Source organism: Harpia harpyja, chromosome 13 (assembly GCF_026419915.1).
Source record: "Harpia harpyja isolate bHarHar1 chromosome 13, bHarHar1 primary haplotype, whole genome shotgun sequence".
Taxonomy (NCBI): Eukaryota; Metazoa; Chordata; class Aves; order Accipitriformes; family Accipitridae; genus Harpia; species Harpia harpyja.
The window spans coordinates 11,689,098-11,709,519 of NC_068952.1; the positions used below are offsets into that span (position 1 = coordinate 11,689,098).

General features: G+C 40.1%; 1 protein-coding gene across 9 annotated transcripts in view; it reads right to left on the reverse strand.

Moving 5' to 3' along the window:
• RPS6KC1 (ribosomal protein S6 kinase C1) overlaps positions 1-20,422 on the reverse strand; it is a 92,993-nt gene that overhangs the window by 59,877 nt on the left and 12,694 nt on the right. For 7 of the 9 annotated variants that reach the window (XM_052806032.1, XM_052806031.1, XM_052806029.1 and 4 more), the window contains 4 exons: positions 14,502-14,617; positions 12,357-12,450; positions 7,890-7,949; positions 6,715-7,077 (listed from right to left, as the gene is read on the reverse strand). In XM_052806032.1, coding sequence (XP_052661992.1) covers positions 6,715-7,077; positions 7,890-7,949; positions 12,357-12,450; positions 14,502-14,617 — 633 coding nt within the window. Of the gene's footprint in view, positions 1-6,714; positions 7,078-7,889; positions 7,950-8,232; positions 8,253-12,356; positions 12,451-14,501; positions 14,618-20,422 lie in introns of those variants that run through there. The other 2 variants (XM_052806037.1, XM_052806038.1) reach the window with 2 other exon arrangements.

The following is a 20,422-nucleotide window of genomic DNA, read 5'->3' on the forward strand; positions in this document are numbered from 1 at the left end:
TAATTTTTGTATTCCAGCTAGTAATTGGCCTCAATTTACCTACACTGCCCAAGGTATTTAATTCTGCAGCCAGATACTTCAATTTTCTCACCTAAGGCACTGTAACCTAGATCAGTCTGTTCTGTCTACACTGTATGCTGGAATAAGTGTGGCAACCCTACTAGGTCTTCTGATGGGAGGTCGAAACCCCACTAGCAATGGTCAAAAAAAAAAATTAACACACTGTGCTGCAGCTAAGTACTGGCTAACAACAGCTGAGGTAAAAGGCTGTGCAGGTAGGAGCGACATCTGTCAAAGAGTCTGGGTACAAGCAGCAACCTGGCAAGGAGCTGCTAGAAGGACAGACTCAGAAATCTTGGAAAGGTCAGATCAACACTGAGCCAATGCAACTAACTGTGTCCCCCAGAAGAGGGAATAACGAACAGGTTTTTAAGGCCCACCTCATCACATATTTATTCATTCTTTAACAGCCACGTGCTAAGCAACCACATTCAGAGTCATCTCTGCATCATGCCCTACATGTTGGCTTACAGGTATTGCTACAATTCACCTTTACATGCATTGTAAGGCTCTAAGCTGTGCAGCAGGTACTGAGCACCAGACCTTTATCAGCCTCTTGGTGCAGAGAAGTCTTGCAGTTTAAGAGGAACTTTGCCTTGAGTATTACTTTACAGAGCTGAATCTGGCTGTATTTATACACTAACCAGCTTCACCATACTTTACTGGTAGATACTGTATTTTACTGCTTTGCCATGATGAAGCGTCTAAACCCAGTACTTTCACATACGGAATGACACCACTCAGGGTGATCCATCCAGCACCTACCGCACAGTGATGGATCCCATAGCACTAATCTGCTCTGAAGCTCTCTATGGTCTACAATGGGCTTGGAAGCCAACACATTTCAGTTATGAACAGCTCATAGTCCATATTAGCATGGGTTTCAGCACCACTGGCAGCACAGTGGTATCAGATGACTTTTGGGTTTGGGGTTTTTTTTTGTTTTTTTTTTAAGCAAACCATAGTATTTCCAACATCCTTGTCAACAGACAAATCCTCTCACAAACATCTAAGCTTCTGAAACAGCAGCTGTGATTTCAAGGTTGTATGAAGCACAAGGAAAGAGAGAGCACTTTGTATGGTTGCTTAGAAAGCCCAACCCAAACAGTCCTACAGCATCCTCACAGTCCAATAGCAGGAAACGGAGATGGGTTTCAGCTCCTTTGGAAGGAACCAGGGCAGGAAGTTTTTGTCTTGACCGATTCCAGCCTCAGTGGAAGCATAAAGGTACAACAGCAAATAAGGTGAGTGATGATACACCATAGGAGCACAGAAGTCTGAGATCAGGTGGGGGAGAATTACAGTTCCATCAGTTACCCTGTCATTAATCTTTCCCTGTGGGGCCCAGCACAATTCTAAGGGCTTCCCTGCAGGCATCAACTCACACCCCAATGCATCTTCTCAGAAAACAGGCCTGTTGTTTCCTCAAAGACATTGCTCCAATCAGCCACAGCTGCTGGGTGGCCAAGAAACTGTCTAAGAGATTGTCACTCTCAATGAGAAACACTACTCAGAGGACTTAACAAGTGAAAGGAACTTAAAATAGCTACTGTGTTGTAACAGAAGTTCTCTTCATAAGTGCCATTCAATGAACAAGCAAAGGTGCTTTTCACTCTGGAAGCCAGAAATACACTCGTGGAACAGCCATGGCTGTTCCCCTTTTCATAAAGTACTGTCTTCTTGGCATTCTGTCAAGCATGCTCCTGTTTGCATCCCTGGCTCCATCACAAGTTCAAATCATAGCCCATCATAATCCCAGTAATTAGACACAAGTTGGTTTGTTTTCAGTACGTCCAAAAATATCGTCTAGTTGTCCAAAGTATTCCCAGCATTTCATTGTATATGCATTTCTGGGTTAAAAGTCAAAGTCATTTTAGCAAGGTTCCAGTAATTTGTGTAATTTTTGTTCCAGCTCTGTTTACTGGATAAACATTAAAATAGCACAGAGCAGCGCAAAACTGACATTCGCAGCCTGCTTTCAAAGACACCAGCAGCTTATCTACAAGTTGTAGATACCTAACGCAAAACACAGATACCTGGAACACAGCTTGTGGCTAGTGTGACTTTAGAGGAATCACATACTTCATGCAGCAAGGTCCATGCTGCCTAGCCAAACCAGCCCCCAAAAACAAATAAATATTCATTGTTCCCAGCCACAGCTGCTACACGTGAGAATAAACACCCCAAATCTCTGACAGAGTAAATGGATCATCTCCCTTCAGATGTTAATGTGTAATATGGAGCCCTGCATGTAACAGACCAGCAATGAACATATTTGCTTTCTAAACCACATGGAATAGATCCTGTACTTTTCTACACGAATTAGACTGACAATATTGTGAAGCGTTCTTGCTTCATCATGTGCCTGAAGTTACTGAAACCCAGCAATAAGTAATAGTGTTAACTCTGTGTTTATCACACAGCTCAGACCCCAGATCCATAATGGGTACACCTTGAAAATGGATGGAGTTGGAAAAAGAGGAGCAGTTTATACAAACAGGACTCCCTCCTTTATTACAAAGTACTCTTTCCATAATTTTAGCCTCCTGATCTATTTTTTCCTAACATAAACTATGCCCTACACCAAAGTCAGGGAAAGCACTACTTGGCATAAAACACAGTTAACTTCCAGCCTAGAAGTTGGTGGCTTGCTATCGATTAGTACATTTTTTTCCATCACTAAGCCTGAAGCAATGCATTGACCTCAAAGTGCTCTGACACGCTAACAAAACAAAGGAACAGCTGTAATTGTGAGCGCAAGTTTCTATCAGTTAATATACTTAGTATGCTTAAAAAGGCAGAAGATTTTAATTCCAGAAGGTTTCAGCTCCTGCAGAACTGTTTAACCATCCTACACAACCCTTACAGACCCGCCTTCCAAAGCTCCAAAATCCTGCACACAGCAATGCCTGGAAAACACAAGAGGGGCAGCAGAACCAGTACATATTCAGAGGAAAAATGAGATGATGGCAGCTATTCCCTCTCACGACACGCAAGGGAGCTCTGGTATAAATGAAACAGGGAGGTACAAGAGGTACAGGTAGTTCAGTGGCAGTCCAAGGGCTCTACCGTCAGTCCAAGAACTTGTTCTCCTTCCCACTGACAAACATGTTTAATATTAAATGCATCTACAGAGCAGAAATAGGCCCAAGATGTATAAAAAGTAGATACCCAGAGTCCAAGGTATACACCCACCTCTCAGAGCACAGACAGCGTTCATTCCCCACGTGACATGCGTATTAGGCTTTTTGGCAGGACTATGAACAGGACATTAGAAGATTTAGTACTAAAACTGTGCAAGAGACTAGCAGAGGAAAATAATTATACTGTGCAAGGTGCATATGTAACACAGCTATACTTCTGCGAGCGTGCACACACAGCTGAAAACAAAGTCAAGATGGACATTTCTTTGGTGTAAGCATATGCAAAGCCTGCCTCGTCTAGCATTAGTGCCATGAGTTCAGAGAGCCGGAACATCATCAGGAACGTAACACTCAAGTCTGCTCTGACTGTCTTTATGGAAGCCAGCTACTTCAAACTAAACACCAGTCTATAAACTTGCAGCAATAAACTTACTCATACACGATTTTGATGAGGCAGCCTTTAGTAGTAAGATCTTGTACCAAACCTAAAGGAGCAGCTGGCAACAGAGACACCCTTATCTTTCAGATACATCTAACCAACTTAGAGGCGTTACATTTCTGAGGTAATTCTGAGATAAGCTTCAAACAGAGAGGATGGATGATGTTTCTTTTTCCCCCGGTATACCGGTTACATTTACCGATTCCAATTTTTATGTGTCAATTTCTATTTTCTTGGTGCCACCACGTGGCAAAAATATGTATTACCATTTCACATGCAAAAGCCACTTCCAGTCCATTCTAGAGAGGCCACACATTCTGCAATGGCTGTAGAGAGGCAATGTCACTTTATACGTGTGTAAGTATATGTGAATACTGTGTTTCACTTTCAGATATTACAAAGGCTTATTTAGACAAAATAGGCTGAAAATAATCAATGGCAGAAGACCAGAGGCATTTGTAACAATTGCACCATCCTTATCTTTGAAGGGAGCACATTGTTATCCATGTGAAATACATAATCACGGGTGTTTAAATAGCTGAAGTGATTAGGTTAAGGTGGTTGGTTTTTTTTTATTGCAACATACAGTGAATAGTCACATCTCGATGCTAAACATACCACCCTCACAAAGTAGCTAGATTAGAAAGTATAGTACAGGTAGTTATTCATGATTTTGGGGGTGTTTTTACTGTCCTCACAGATCCTGAGAAGGCATATATTTTTAGGAAAGCATTTGAATCAGCCCTGTCATTATAAAGAGGGCATCAGTGTCTCCCTGCCAGCTTGCAAAAGCTCCAAAAAGAACAGGACAAAATTAGCCGGATCTACCCAAATCTAGTGTAAGTGCCCAGCAGAGAATGAACATTCATTTGCTTCCTTCACAGCCATGCAGGGTAACACAGAGAAAGGAGAAAGAATAGCAGACTGCTAGGAACTAGCCTATGTACACTTACATTCCCAAAGAATAACATGCCAGTTAAAAAGCAACTCATTCCCATTATTCCCTCTCCTGTGCTGTACAGATGCAATGTCAGGGACTGCACAGAAGAAGTTGCAGGTGCTGGCTACACATCTCTTCATCCATCAGGAACACCTCCACCCACCCACCCACCCACACAGGTACCACCACTATAAATTTATTAATAACCCCCACTGTACTATCTGAGTGGCATCAGGGAAACAGGGCAGAATATCACACTTTTCTAAGACTCCTTGAATTTCTTCCTAGCCTGAAAAGCATGGATACCAGTGGGCGAGATGAAAGGATTAGCAGTCATCTGAGGTAGCTGGATGAGTAGCTAGTCAACAGCAAAGAAGCAAAAGTACTTGGAGGAAATGTTAGCAAATGTAAGTAAAAAGCTCAACCCACTCTAGTTTAACAAGTTAGTATGCATCAGTTGAGCAAGTCACGTACAACATATGCAAGAAAAGCTTTTCACAGCTTCAAGGTAAACATATTACTGTAAGGATTACCATGGATTCAAAGCCAACATGTTTAACCACTGCCACAACTCCAGTATGCATGCATAGTTACTGCAGCTCAAATGATGCGTGATAGCCTGACTTGTGTTCATGCCCTAACAGTTTGAAAATGTTTAATCAAGAAAGCTTTTTGAAGCTGAAACTTGAACTGTCAGTTTAAAACTGCATCGTGGCAGCCTTGCATGACAGTGAGAAGACAGAAGTGGTTATGATGAAACAGGATATTCTTCAGAAGACCATAACTAAATGGCACACAGGTGTATGAAGAAGTCTATTAACAGAGAAAGAATAGATGGGCTCTCCAACAGAATGAAAAGCATTTTGACAACATGGGCAAGGAAAGATAGGATGCTATTGAAAAGCCACAACAAGCAGCAAAGCAGCAACCCTACCGACATCACTGGGACTTGGAAAGAAAGAGGTGGGTTTACTTTTGCCAAAAAGACACTTTGAACAAAGGCTATGCACATATCTTGGCCCATACCTCTAGTTTTCATCAGTAACCTATCCATTATTTTTTGCCAGGCTCCATTAAAGCAGCTTAGCAGATAACTTCCATTCCTAGAACTGTTCAGAGGGTCTGGACCACTGCTGAGCATCATACTGAGATGCAGCAAAGGCTTCTGCTTGTGTGTGCTTTGGTAAATTAGCATTTAAGTTCAGATCTGGAGCAGCATAATGCATCTGTGCTGTATACCATCAAACAAAGCCACAATTCTAATCTTACTCATTTGATCTGTGTGGAACTGAAGCACAATACACAGACCCTGAATCCACTACAGGAAAAGAACAAATCTTTTCCTGTGCTTCATAGTTTTAAGCCATTGTTGGACAAAATGCAAATACATGAGGTTATCACTCTAGATTCTCAAGAACTAGAGATGGAAGGGGAAAAAAATTGTTCCCTGACTGACAAGGTGCAAGGAGACTCCGCAGAAATTTGCATGTAGTTGCATCTGGTCAGTTAACAACAACAGCTTTTGCAGACATATATTGACACACCAAAGTCTTCTGGAAAAAAAAAAAAAAAATCCTGTTCTCCTCTAGCAGTGCAGGCATGTAAGTTTGTATGCACCCTTTAGCTAGGAAAGGAGAACAGTTCAGCAGAAGCAGCAAGAGGCTGTGAGCCAAGAATAGTTCTAATCCTGTTGTGACTGGGAAGTTAACCTGAGTCTGCCTCTCCCCATGCATAAAATGGGGATAATTAATCCTCACTTAACCATGTAAATTAAATAATGTTTCAACAGTGCTGCAAGTGCCACATATTAATTAATGCCTAGGTAATAAAAAGGAAAGAGGCAGAAGTGGAGCACTTTGCTACTTACCTGCAAGTCGAAGGTTGTGCTGCAATTTTAAAAGAGGAGATACTGGGCACTTGGAAGATGAGACCCTAAATTATCATTCAGTCTTAGAAAGAAAGATTTCTCTCTCTCTCTCTCTCATATGCACAGCAGCTATCAAGCACATGAAAGGCAAGCACATATCATTCTGCATTTTGTATCACCTCTTTGCAATGCAGTAAGCTGATGTTAACTAAGGAAATGCCACAATACATATAACCAAAGGCAAACATAACGGGAAGATCCATACCTTGAACACCTTCCAGAAGCAGATCAACCCCCTTTCTATAAAAGTTGAAGGCAGTTTCATAATCTTCTTCCTCCTCTTTCTTCAAGGCCAGTTTTATCAACTCGCCTGCTTTCTCTAAGTAATCTTGTTTGCCAGGCTTGGGTTTTAAGCTTCCAGTAAACAAACTATGGCTTTCCCTCTCTCCTTCGGGTTTGCTCCACTCCTGCTGAGGTGCCACTGTGCTTTGTACTGGGGGTTCAGAAGTAAAGCAAAGGCCAAGAGCTCTACTGGGAGAACTTTGGTTGGATGCCATTCCATCATCTAACTCAGCAAGAGAGTCTACATCAACTGTCAGAGAGATCAGGTCGCTGTCACTGGAGAAGCCTGAAAAGCACAGTCAGAAAGACATGCATTACTCTAGATTTCTCATGTACCTCACGAACCACCAAAATTCTTTATCCCATCCAAAGATTTTAGCTTTCTTCTCACTTATGCAGCTTGCTGAGACTTCGTGCACAGAAATTCCCTGCATGTAAAGCTGTCTTAAAAATTATTTTTTAGTACCCATAGAAACATGTTTTTTAAAATTAGCTACAAACTCCACAGAGCAACTGGTCTTCATTTTAATACTGGGAATGAAGAGACCAACACCTAACACCCAACTTAAACTTTCAAAGTCTGCTCACTGTTGGGCTCCAGGAAATTACAAAACTAAGCCCTTCTGTGTGAATGCTATTAGAAAAGTCAATCGGCAGGAGCCAAATTATTGTTTCAAGAAATCCCAACATACTGTTTTAAATCAGTTAGATGAAGCATCCCAAACCCAGTAAATTAGGAGTTTGAATTAACACAGTTACTGTCAGCTTATGCATCACGCAGCACTAACTCACATCTACCATGTATAGCCTTCTTTCATTGCTAACGTGTGGTAAAATTAATTAGCTTACACCTCTTCCACCAAAATTTGAGCTAACACATTTTATTTTACATTTGTCATAAGCTAAAAGTACATATACTTACTGCAAGCTGACCACAGCAACTTAGCAGGGTTACTTGGAAATAAATGGCAACAAAGACATTTCACACACATACCATTTCTGTAAGGATTATCATCCATGAAAAGCATTCACTCATAATTATGACTTTCTAATAATTTAAATTCCACAAATGTAACGGAAACAACGTATAGATCTCACCTCCGCATTCTGATTGGCTCGTAAGTGTCACATCATCAAGCCCACTTAAATCCTTTCGAACTGAAAAGAACAAGAATGACAAAAATGTTTCTGACATCCTTTTGTACCACAGATTAGATGTTCGCTTGCCATCAAAATAAAAGGGCATGACCCTACTACAGGTAAAAGTACATAATATGAAACTGCTCTTTGACCAGCTATCAGGGATATCCATTTGGTAACACACCATTAAGATTGTGACAGTAGTATTAGATTTGCCATTTCTCATTGCCTCCGAGGTTAAAAAACAAAACACAGGTGCTTGCTTGGGGGGGCTAATTCAAACCTCAGCACTCCAACTCACCTAATTTAAATAGCAGCAGCACTTTAATCCCTATCTCTCACTGCTCGGATGATTTACAGCTAAGGAGACTTAAAACAGGAGAGCCTTCAAAGATGGGACCTACACACCAAGAAAAAAAAAAAAAGCCAGCTTTCAGTCTCAAAAATGTCATTCCAGAATAGTACCCTGCATGAGACATATGGAGCGAGCCACAAATTTGGCAGTGCCACCTGGATATCAAGTAGCAGTTTGTTTTATCACCTTGGCACATGTATCCACTGAGGCAATAAAACAGGCAACAAGGTCAAGACATTTAGCTGTTTGTACACACAGAGAAAGTAAATTCTGAGCTAAAACCTGATGTCTGTTTTCTTCTGTATTATCGACAGAGTCAAGAGTTTATCCACATTACCAGGTAAAGTGTTCTGACTTATCTTTAAAAAGTATGCAGCAGCAGCAAGGAGCTGACTCAAAGGCAACTAACTCGAAATTTCTTCTGATTTTGCAACTACAAAGTTAGAGGGAGTTTACAATTTATGGAAAAGGAGTAAGAATGCACTGTAGAAATATTGCTTTTCTAAAAGCTAGCAGTTCCTTTAATGTGAGTGAGAGGAAAAAGACACAAAGGAGAACAGATTACCAGCCACTTGTCTGAAAAGCAAGGGACTGTGATACTTAGTGACACAAGACTACTTGAGAGGAGGGGACAGGGTGAACGGAAGACAATGCTCTTGATCTTTTCAGAGGAGGGACATAAAGCAAAGTATCCACGCAGAGAAGAAAACTGCCTGTGCAGCCCGAAATCCTGCAAGAAAGGCGGCAACCTCACAACAGAGCAGTTGGAAGAAGACAGAAGATTCATTAATTAGCTTATTAATAACGGGCCATTCACATGCCCAATTTAGGGACAGCGATGTCAAATTTGGGTGTGGAAGACTGAGAATTTGTGAAATAACATTTAGAGGAGTCAAGTTATTTTGCTCAGTGACGAGAAATTGCTAGCTAGGGAATGTATAGGTGGAAGCAGAGCTGACTGACAAACAAAGGGTGCAGACAGAGAGAACAAATGGAAAAGCTGGGGGTTTGTGGGAAGGGTGTGCTGACCACCCAGACTAGATGAATTAGGGCACATCCACACAGCAGATTTTAGACAGACCCAAGCTCTCCTCCATACAGTCCAAACAAAACCACATTTGCTCTTCTGTTGCAGCCAACTTGACCAGAAATGAACACAGCTAGCACGGTACAGAGCCTAAGCTAATAAACTTTGCTTAAGGCCAGGGTTAGAGCCCAGGTCTGGCACCACACAACCACGGTCATGGGGCTTCCAGTCAGCCCTAGGGGTAGGAACAGTCTGAACCTCATATGCTTATTTCTGGGAAGATAATGTGAACATGGTAAGGGGGGGGGGAAGGGGGAAAAAAAAAAAAAAAAAACTATGAGCTTCCTGGTGAATTTCTTGAATGAAATTGGTGACTGGTATAGAAAGACTTTTGGAAGGGAAGTTGGACATTTGAACATTATCCCATGTACACAGAGAGGAAGACAGTGACTGTCAGGAATATTAGATGAGTATAATGATGCTGAAATTGAACATAAATTCCTGTACTTGTCTCTGCCTTGTGCAATTTCACTGGGTATATGAGGAGTAAACGCAGTTTCCAAAAACTGGTGGAACACCTGGGTAACGTGGCCTCTTGAAAAGCACATTCCTGTGAAAGCATGAACTGCCAAACTGCATTTACAAGCAAGATACTTATTGCTTATTCTCATACAAAAACAGTTCTACTACCATCAATTTTCATTTTCTGCCATTAATGTGCACACCCTTCTGCAAAATGAACTTTGTCCGAAAAGAACAGATAAAAGCGAGAAAACACATCCCACCCTTATAAGCAAACACCAGCACCTGTTAAGGAATGGGTTTGATACTTCTCAGTACAACAGCTTGAACGAACAGTGCCCACATGGAGGCCCTTGAATGCTCACAGAAACTAACACAGTGAACTAGTCACAGTTAACTGCAATAATCAGACTCGGAAAAATTAGATGCAGGCAGGATGCCCTGAGGAGAGGCAGGGAGAGGACTCAGAGCCGAGTATTGCCACTGCCATCTAGAGGCCTTAAAGACAGATGTTTCCTTCTGTCCCTAGTCTCTCCCCCCGCCCCACAATTTGGTTTCAAACATAAGAAAATATGAGCTGGAAGACACATAGATTTTTAGAAAACATAACTTCACAAAAAGTCACATTTAGCATCTGTAAATCCTGTGCTCATAGTTGATGTAAGTATCCTCTAAAAGCACTCCAGCACAATTCAGAAGGGTATCAAAGATTTTTTCTACTTTACAGCATTTTTTTTCTTTTCAATATTTTATCTTACATAAAAGAAGTGTTGTTCTTCTAAAAATGAGGCCCTCGTGAATAAAGAATAGAAATGTTCGTATTAAGCATTTTTAGAAGCACTTTTTCTTTTATAAGGCAGAGTGTAAAGTGAGTGCATTGTCAGAATCTGGAATGTTAGATTTCACAGAAATAGTGCCCTTTTAAAACTAGTCACTGGTATTTATCATAACTACCCTCTGAAATTAAACAGCTCTATACCTTTCCCTTCACAGAACGAAATATTGTCAGGGCATTAGTTCATTAACATCATAGAAGACATACAAAATAAAATGCAAAACTCACTGCCCATGTAGAATATATTATACAACTAAGCACAAAGTTACTGACATAGAGAGATCCCAATGGCAAGTAATACAACCTCAAGCAAAAAATAAACAAACAAACCAACCACTATTAGAAAACACAAGCAGTTCTTGTTATTCAAGCAGAGTTTTACCAAAGCAAGTTCTATGCCAGAAAGACCAAAGGAAATTAAGCAGTTAAGAAAAAAAACCCTCCCAAATAAGCTTAAGTGGTTTTATAATAATGTGTATTTATGCATGAGTGTAAGACAATTCCAAAGGAAAACTTCTAGGGTTGGAAGAGTATTTCTTATAAGTCACAAGGACCCAAGTATAACTCAGAAATACATAAATATCTAAAAGATTGCATGGTACTTGGCAGATGATTATACACAGAGATGCTTAAGCTAGCTCAGCCTCCAGAGGCAGGCAAGAAGCCCTAGCACAGTATTTGTTTGGGCTGACTCACCCTACCTTACAGCTATATTATTATTTATTGCAAGTGAAGTGCCACTGAAATTACTCTACACATGGTATCTAAGCCAGCATGTGCATCTTTACACTGTGCTAAGGAAATGGAGTCGCAGGAAAAGGGGCACATCCTTTTCCATTGGCATAGCACAACCAGAAAACATAAGCAAGTTAAGGAAGGGATTTCCAGTTTTCAACTGAACATAGCACACACTGGCTCTAACACACAACCTCTCAGACTTTCAAGAATAGGGAGTTCTTTTTAGCAAACAAAAACTGCCAGCATTTTTTCTTGAGACTTAAACAACTTGCTTGTCTCCCCAAGCCCTGCAGAAGGCTTTAACATTCACCCCTCCCATATGCTCAATCCAGAAGACATACTTAAACTTTTAAAATACAATACCAACTCTCTTCTGGATTTTACTAAGCACTGGAAGCATGGTGACACCCAGAGCATGAACAGCTGAATGAGAACCCTCTCAAATGTATGGGGCACTTCAAATCTTAGACCTATTTCTCATGCTCCAGGCAAATTCAGACAGTCATCTTTGTATTTATTTATCAAACTCAAAATGGTTTTAAAGTTCTCTGTGAATTTTTACAGCTTGAGACTTGGGTCATGATTAGTAGCAAACACTACCACACTGTTTGCCCAACGTTTTGGAAGCAGGCAGGATTACGTACATTTAAGCCAGAGGGTTCAGTTCAGTTAGCACCAAAAGCAGTTCTTTTTGAGCAATAGAGCACTAGGACTTCTAGAATAGACCAGACAAACTCCCAGAAAACTTCCTGTTGGAAGCAAACTTCCAGCAGTGCAGATAGAGCTCTGCTGAGCCCAACTTCTCTTTTGTTAATCCCAGCTCCAGCATTTCTGTCATACCAAGCAAACAAACTGGATGCCAATACTCCTACAAATACGGCACTTGTCACTTACATGCTGCTTTAAAACAGATCACACTATAAGGTTACATGAGAAAAGAAAGCAAACCTTCGGAGCTGCAGTCAGACAGGTTGTCAGTCAAAGAATCAGACAGAGGCTCAACAGGACCAATCAGTTCAGACCCATCATGCACCTCTCCACCCTAAAAAGAAAGAGGGAAAGGAATTATTTAGCTGCTGTGCTCTATGGAAAGTCTCATTATATAGAAGTGATAGTCAACATTAAATTTCCTCACCAGTGAATGCTCCATTACTTTAGAGTTAATGCATTTAATTAAACTATATAAGCCTGCAAAATCAAACAAGGTCTTTTAGTTAGGCCATGTTTGGTTGCCACAGACAGTCTAGGTATCTAAACAGTTAGCCTACTGCAGCTTCAGAGTCCTGAACCATACAGGCTGCAGCAGGTCTGCCTGCAAACCCCAGAGTTTAACAGAGAGAGAACAGCAATGCTCTTGCTCTCTTGTGGTACCTACAGTCTGTGCCCTTCAGTGGTGTTCCCAAACTCAGCAAGTCCCTCACGCAGGAGTGTTAGTCCATCAGACTAGTCTCCCACCCATGACCCACTATCTTGAGTTCAGTCGTAGTCGAGCCTGGACAAACAGGGAAGACAAGGCCATCCCAGCATATAAGGAAGACATTATTCCCTCCCAAGCCTGAAAGGAATCAAAGGTAAGTGAAGTAACAATAGGGACACTTACTTGCACTAGAAAGCACCAAAACGTTTTGGTTTTTTTTAATTTCTGCTTCGCATCTCAGGTGCACACTTTCCATGCAACTTTAATAGAAACTGCACCATTTCCAAGGCAGTGTTATAAATGGGCATTGCTAACCTGTCTTGAACTAGCTCGGTGCATTTTCACACCAGCCAGCACATTTTTCTGGAGTCTATAGTACATAGATACACAGAGCACTCCCTTCAGTTGTTTCTAAGATTTCATTGTCCAAGTCTCTCTCTCCATTGCTATTTGCACAAAAAATCTGAAAAGGAACAAAACCACCTGTGAGCAGAGCTAAAGGACATGGTCTGAGCTGGTGACTGATCAAAACCTAAGGCTTTCTTAGAGGAAAACATGACACAACATCAGCTAACAAGTGAGCCCTAATTATTAAACTTGCATAACTCCCCTTGTAGATATACTTGCTCCCACAAAAAATAATGTCTTTCTAGTTTATTTCATTCCCTTGCAAAGGCAGAAAAGGTCCATTGGAAGGCTAAAACTAATACTTTTGTTAAGCAAAGGAGGGGAAGAGAAGTCTGAACGAATACCCAAAACCACAGAAGTATTTCCAAAGAACTGAAAAAGTGCAAATGCAAATAAACTGAAAAGTCAAATATTCTAACTCAGTCTCCCCACTCATTCTTGCCACCAAAGCTTAAAGAAAATTATTTCAAGTATTTTAAAGAACTCTGCAATAACTGCATCACTGCATCATGAACACAAGTGAAGATTCTTAAGCTTCACTGTAATTTTGCTTTTGCAAATGTATCATTTAAACATACTTAACACATTAATACACTTAAGTCCCACCTCAGCCAGATGAGCATCTCCTTAATTCCAGGGAGTTACCATCATGTTTACATGTAGATTTATGCTCCTGTGTTTGCAGAATGTTGGACTAAGCTACTGAAAATAAAGAGGTTTGAAGGAACTATTGAAAACAAACTGCTTCAGATGTAATAAAGACGAAGTCCGAACCAATGTATTGTCCTGAAATATGTTTTGGAGAGTGGTTCTCACCACACTGTACAAGCAGCACATTTGACTAGTTATATGCCAAATTTGTTATCACAGACCTGAAACCATAACAGGCCATAAGAAGAGTCTAGACAGTCTTCCTTCCTTTGGTTTGAAACTATAAACACTACACGAAGTATAGAAACAGTAACAATATTTTTATTACTTCCCCACTGAACCCCTGAATTTAACATCACAGGTTTTGCTCATCATTCAATAAACAAACTCCAAATCCCTTCACCCGAAGTTCCTGTAAAACTTTCCACCTTGTAGAGGTGTGGCACAGGGGTTTTTTTAAAGCCACATTTCTAGAGTGAATGGAAAACTCCCAGTCACTTCACAAAACATGTCAGATCAGCTCACTGTCACTCCACAGTTTATAAAGTAGAACAGAATCAGCACTATACTTTATTCCTATCAGTAAGAAACAAATACTTCTGCAAATACTAACAAACCTTAAAAAACTCTTCAAGCTGTTTGCTGTTATAGAGAGCAGGGATATTGGCAGAAAACTGCAACAAATCTTCAGCACATTGCCTTCTTTCTTCTATCACAGTTTCATCAAATCGCCCTGGAACAGACACATAGATTTACAGTTTTAGAAAAAACTACACATTTATTTTGCAATAATAACTACCACAAAAAAAAAAAAACCAAGACAAAAGCAACCTTCTGGAGACAACGCCCTGAGTCTACGAAAGTCATTCCAATGCTTCAGGAGAACATAGCAAATCTTCAAACTTCCTATTCTCAATTGTCCCTAGAGTCCCATCTTCTGCAATCCACTCGGATGATGAAAGCTGGCAGCTACAACAAGAATCCTCTGCCCTCTCATCGTAAGAATATGTGAGGCAACAGTCTTGATTAGCCAAGAGACACTAACGGATGTCCAGTGTTATCTAACAATAAATGATACTTGCACAATTTGGCAATATGCCACTCAGTGTCAGCCTTGATTACGGCCCAAATCCTGTAAGGAGCTGAGCAATCTTCACGTATTCTCAAGAACAACGCACAGTATGAGCGGATAGTAAACGAAGTATTGCTAAAAGCCCCCAAACAGATCCTCAATTCCAAGGTGCCATTTATGGAGGAGACAAAGTATAGGGGAGATAGTGAAGCCCTGCTACCAGGCACTGAAGCTTTCCTCTGAAGTAGTTCCATACAGACAGGGTCTCATCTCCCTGAGGTAAGCAGAGCTGGGAAGCAGCTCATTTACTAAAATGCATGACCCTTCCCTTTTCCATACCCAGCACCCAAGACATTCCAATTAGAAAAAACATATTTAAAAAACAATCCCACAGTTCACCTGAAGAGATTTGCTTCTCAGGAGAAAACCCTTGGATTGCTACCTTAAATTCACATTCTTCACAATTGCACACAACTTATTTTAGCTTTTCATATCAACATCACTTTGTTGTTGAAACAGTTACAAGTTTACAAAAGGAAAAGGGCAGAGGTTAACAGTAATAATTGGAGGAGAATGAAACAGATACTGGAACAGCTATACAGAGGGAAAAAAAGGACTGGGAAGACAAGTTCAAGAAACAGTATTGCTGTAACAGCATGAACAGAAAAATAAGAACCACCTGTGACAGCTCTGTGGCATTAACCTTTGAAGAGGACAAAAGAAACATTGAATACAGAAGCAAAATTCATTTATACTCAGTGCAAGCAAAAAAATAATCCCAGAAGAAAGTATCAAAGCAGGATTCTTTCCAGAAATTCTTCAAGTAAATAGCTCCTGCCCATGTGGTACCGGAAAAAAGAAAATAAAACTAGAAAGACACACACATACTCACAAGATCACAAACAAAGCTTTTGGAGGTTATTTTTCCATGAAAGGAAAGGAAAGACATCATTGGGCTAATTTTCAGCTAGATCAGTTCTGTGACTTGTTCACCCTGCCCTTTCAGCTGTACAAACTTTAGCAGCCATACAAAAGAGTGAGCAATAAGCAAGCAGAAAGAAGGCAAAGGCAATGCTACCACATTGAGTGGTAACACTGAAATCAGGCTCTGTTAAACTGCACATCAAACTTCCTATGTCTTCAGAGCAACACTGGTGGTGCATTAGGGCTTTTGCTTCATTCCACACAAAATAGGACATCATGAAAAAACAACTTCCCTCAGCAAAGCGCAGCAGCATAGGCCAGTTGAATGAATCTACAAAATAACATGAACACTCTTATAATGAAACAGAAAATCAATTGCAAAGTAGTAAACACTGAACAAGGCCAGAAACAGGTAACTTTTGCAAAGCAAGTAATTCTATAAGATATTTTTCCTGGTTTCCCAGGGATCCTTCTCTCCCCGATCTACTCCGTCATCAAACCCCATAAAAAATAATTTTCTGCATCCACATCTTCTCAATACTTCCACTGGGCACCAGACAGGACGTGTCAGGACCAGCACTGACAGGCTGACCAGCACGCGTTCACTGATTGTCCAGGCAGCTAGCTGCAAATTCACGGGTATGAGCTGAGCCTGCCTGGCCCTTGGAAGCACCACAGCACACGCTCTCTTCTTACTCAGCTGCCATTTCACAGACTTTGCAGAAATGTAATTACATTTGCAACCACCTTCCCTCTCAAATTTAGCTGATATTAGCCATGTGAGTAAGAAGTCTGACTTTCTGACAGCACAATTACATAAGCCTTATTTTCTTAGGAAGCTGAGCTAAAAAAAAAAAAACAAAAAACAAACATGTTTGAACAGAGCCATTGAAACATCAGTCACTGTCACATTTTCCAGCTCATCAGCATCATGATACACTACCAGGACAACTACTTGCAGAACTAGAGGACTTTGGGGGAAGGAAGAACATAATTCAGTACTGGTTTGTTCACAGACTATCTGGCACCTTGCTGGCAGTTTCATTCCCAGCCAACCCTGCCTAACTCCTTCCCCCTCTCCCTTCTTTCATACTTTCAAGCAATATTGTATTGCTCAACACTTTCATTATCACCCTTCTCAATCAGATGTTCAAAGGTGCTTAGATACCCAGCTGACTCTTCAAACATTTCCATCAGTAAGTCTTCCTGCATCTAAATCAATGTTATTTCCACTATTCCTTACATCTCTCAGACACTTGGGAACTTCATTATAGGGATCATGTCTTTCCAGGGTTTTAGGAAGTGTCAGCTAGAATCTCTAGCATATAACAAATGCATTAGCACAGTTCTGCTATTCCTCCAGCAATGATCCGTTCAAAATTTCTTACGTACATGGAAACTAAATGTAAATTCCTGGAAAGAGAATCTACAATTCATTTTGTGGAGCAGATCTGAACAATAAAACACCTAGCAAGGTTTGTGTACATGATTCAGTTTCTCACAAGACTTACAACTGTACATGACATCCAATTCTTAAATATGCTACTTCATTTGGTATTTTCAAATTCAAAAAGTATCCTTATCTGAGTTTTATATTGTGAATCATCTTCCTGACTCACTGCTAGCAAGTTATCAATATCTGGGGGTTTTTGGTTTCTTTTTGTCGGGGGGGTGGGGGGAGTATTTTTTATACTAGAGTACATTTCTGCTGTTGTTAGATACAAGACATGCTGAGTACAGATTTAACAGCATTTTGGTAAAATGCCATGTATAGCCAACATATGGGAATACTTAAAGTGTCCAACAAAAAAAAGTAGTTTGAAAATACTGAAGAAATTATGTTCGTGCATATTGTAGGAGAGTAATCACTTCCCAGAAATAGGTATCATAACTGCTGCATAACAATTCAGAGAAGTTTTCACAGCTGGATCTGTTAGGACATTTTACATTCCCATGCTCAAGTTGGTTACGTTTTCTCTATAAGATGAGTGGAAAAGGTTCAAGTGAAATACAGAAAAAGTGAGATGATTTCTTTTTCCCACCCATAACAAGTTTCATGCTTTGATATGAGCAGCTCCACTGTAGCAGCATAAAAGTACATGCACTTGCACATTATAATTATCAAAACCTGTGATGTAAAATGTGCAATGCCACACAGTTCTGCAGATGTGGCAAGTCTTTGGTTGCATGAAACATGGAAGCACAGCATGACCCATTCGTTTTTAAATACATCTCAGTTCTCCACACCATCTCCTGAAACTCTGAATGCTGAACTTGAGATTCTGCTCAGGTTTAATACTTCTTCTACAAGTAAGTTCAACTGTCAGAACCACCAATGCTCATTTTGTAAAGTGTACTCTCCGCAAAACAATATGTATACATTATTTAACACACACATACCTCCCCCCCAAAATCAACAAGTTGCCAGCAACTACTGGCAATGCTAATTAGTAACTAGTTTAAAAGCTGCAACAAGTGGAACACCACCGCAGGGAAGAAACACTGCAAAAATGCTCCATTAAAAATAGAGATGGACCTTGCAGCTTACCACTAACTGAACGAGACTGTAAACAAGTTTGGCAAAAACTCAAAATCTACTAAGATTACATTTTTCCTCTAGCATAAAAAATACTAGGACTGATCCGAAGATAAATGCTTTCAATTAAAATAAAACACACAGCACTTAATATATCTACAAGTGAGATGGAAGGATACACAGTAAAATTTTAAGCTTTAAATAGAAAAATAATTCTTAAATTGAAGAGTCAGACATTTCTGTTCCTTTCAGCTATATACCAGCCATTTAACATTTGTTTTTACATTACTTCCTCTTTCCTGTATTCTTCCCTGGCTCAGCTTCATTCAAATGTATTGGGGTTTGTTTTGGTTTAGTTTTAATTTCAAAGACCTTTTTTGTAAATAACTACATTGAATGTTTCTGTAGATTTCCTTCTCTTACAATGTGCATTGCAGTCACTTTTGTTCACCATATACAATAGAAGAAGGATGTCTTTCAGAAGGGATTTCACTCAATTCTTCCCTTGATTACAGAGCTAGTGTAAAAACAGCTAATTTGCATTTCTGGCAATTTAAATTTTTTTAAGATATTAGAAGCCCGTATTCTCTTCCACCCTGATTTTCTTTTTTTCTTTAACCCTCTCTTTCCTGCCCTATGAATAGCTACCCTATCTTCTACCTGAAATTAAATTATGCTTTGCAAGTATTAGCTTTGTAAGTAATTTGTCCAGTGAGCAATCTACTCTGTAAATCAGATATCAAATGATCTCAGGTTGAAACTAATACTACATTCTCTATTTAACCATTAGTGCACAAGGTCTGACATAGCACCAAAACTTACCCCACTTCCAACTTCATAAATAAGCAAAAATAAAATTACATAAAAGTTGGATACAATTTAGCTGATGTGAAAGACAATTTAAACTAGGAATTTTACTGAGCTCTGCGCAGAGAACCATGCATCAGAGTCCAGCTTCCTTGCCTCTCACTTAACCCCTTGTTATGTGGACCAGCTAAGTCAAGGACTCCCCCAAAGCTGTAGGGGCAGATTGGACCTGGGTTATAAATTAACTTCAACTTGTTCAAAGTTGTTTATGTTAGTGTATTCTTTAAAGCATCTCAGTGCCATGCCTACATGCAGTAGTCATCAAAAACAAACACTAAGTAGCAAAAATTACAAGTGGCAGTATTTGGTTCTGAAACATTGAAAGGAAAATTTGGGCTTTCCAGGCTGAGGTTTTGTCTCCAGGGGAGTTTCATGCAGTTTCTCTGGCACTCAAGGCAAAGGAGGGCCCGCAAATACCACTACAGAACTATAACCCCGGGCAGTATTATACTGCTGTCACACAAAGTGGTGGAAAAAAGGCTGACTAAGCAACCTCAGTTTTGGCACTTTCCAAACTGACAGGCTTGACTATCCCAAAGTAATAGTAAACACCAAAAAACACATGCCAAAAAGCATAATACACCAAAAAAAGTAGAATATAAAACAAAACAAACAAAAAAAACAAACACTACCACAACAACAAAAAAAAAAAAAACATCACCACACAACAAAAAAAACCTGAAAATGCGGAAAAACCACGAAAAAATGCTAGGGCACACAAAATTGCACAAAAGCTTATGCTAAGAGCATGCAAAAATGCTAAAAATGTTTTTGCACATTTTTCCATGTGAAGCATGTGGTTGATGCATGCCAAAACCCACCAAAAGCATACCACACACTAAAACTCACTAAAAATTGTGGCACAGGAGAATAACATGCAAAAGCATGCAATAGACACACGCCAAAGAATGCAAAACGTAGGCTGGATGCTAAAACATGCTAATGCAAGACACAGAAAAAATGGGGGGAAAATACACTCTAGATGCATGCACAACAGGGCTAAAACTGCTAAAAATGCTACACAAAAAACCTGCAAAAATTGGAGCTAGATGCATGCCAAAACACACCAAACACTGACTGGATGCTAAAACGTGCACAACACATGGAAAAAACATGCAAGAAAATGTATGACAATAAAC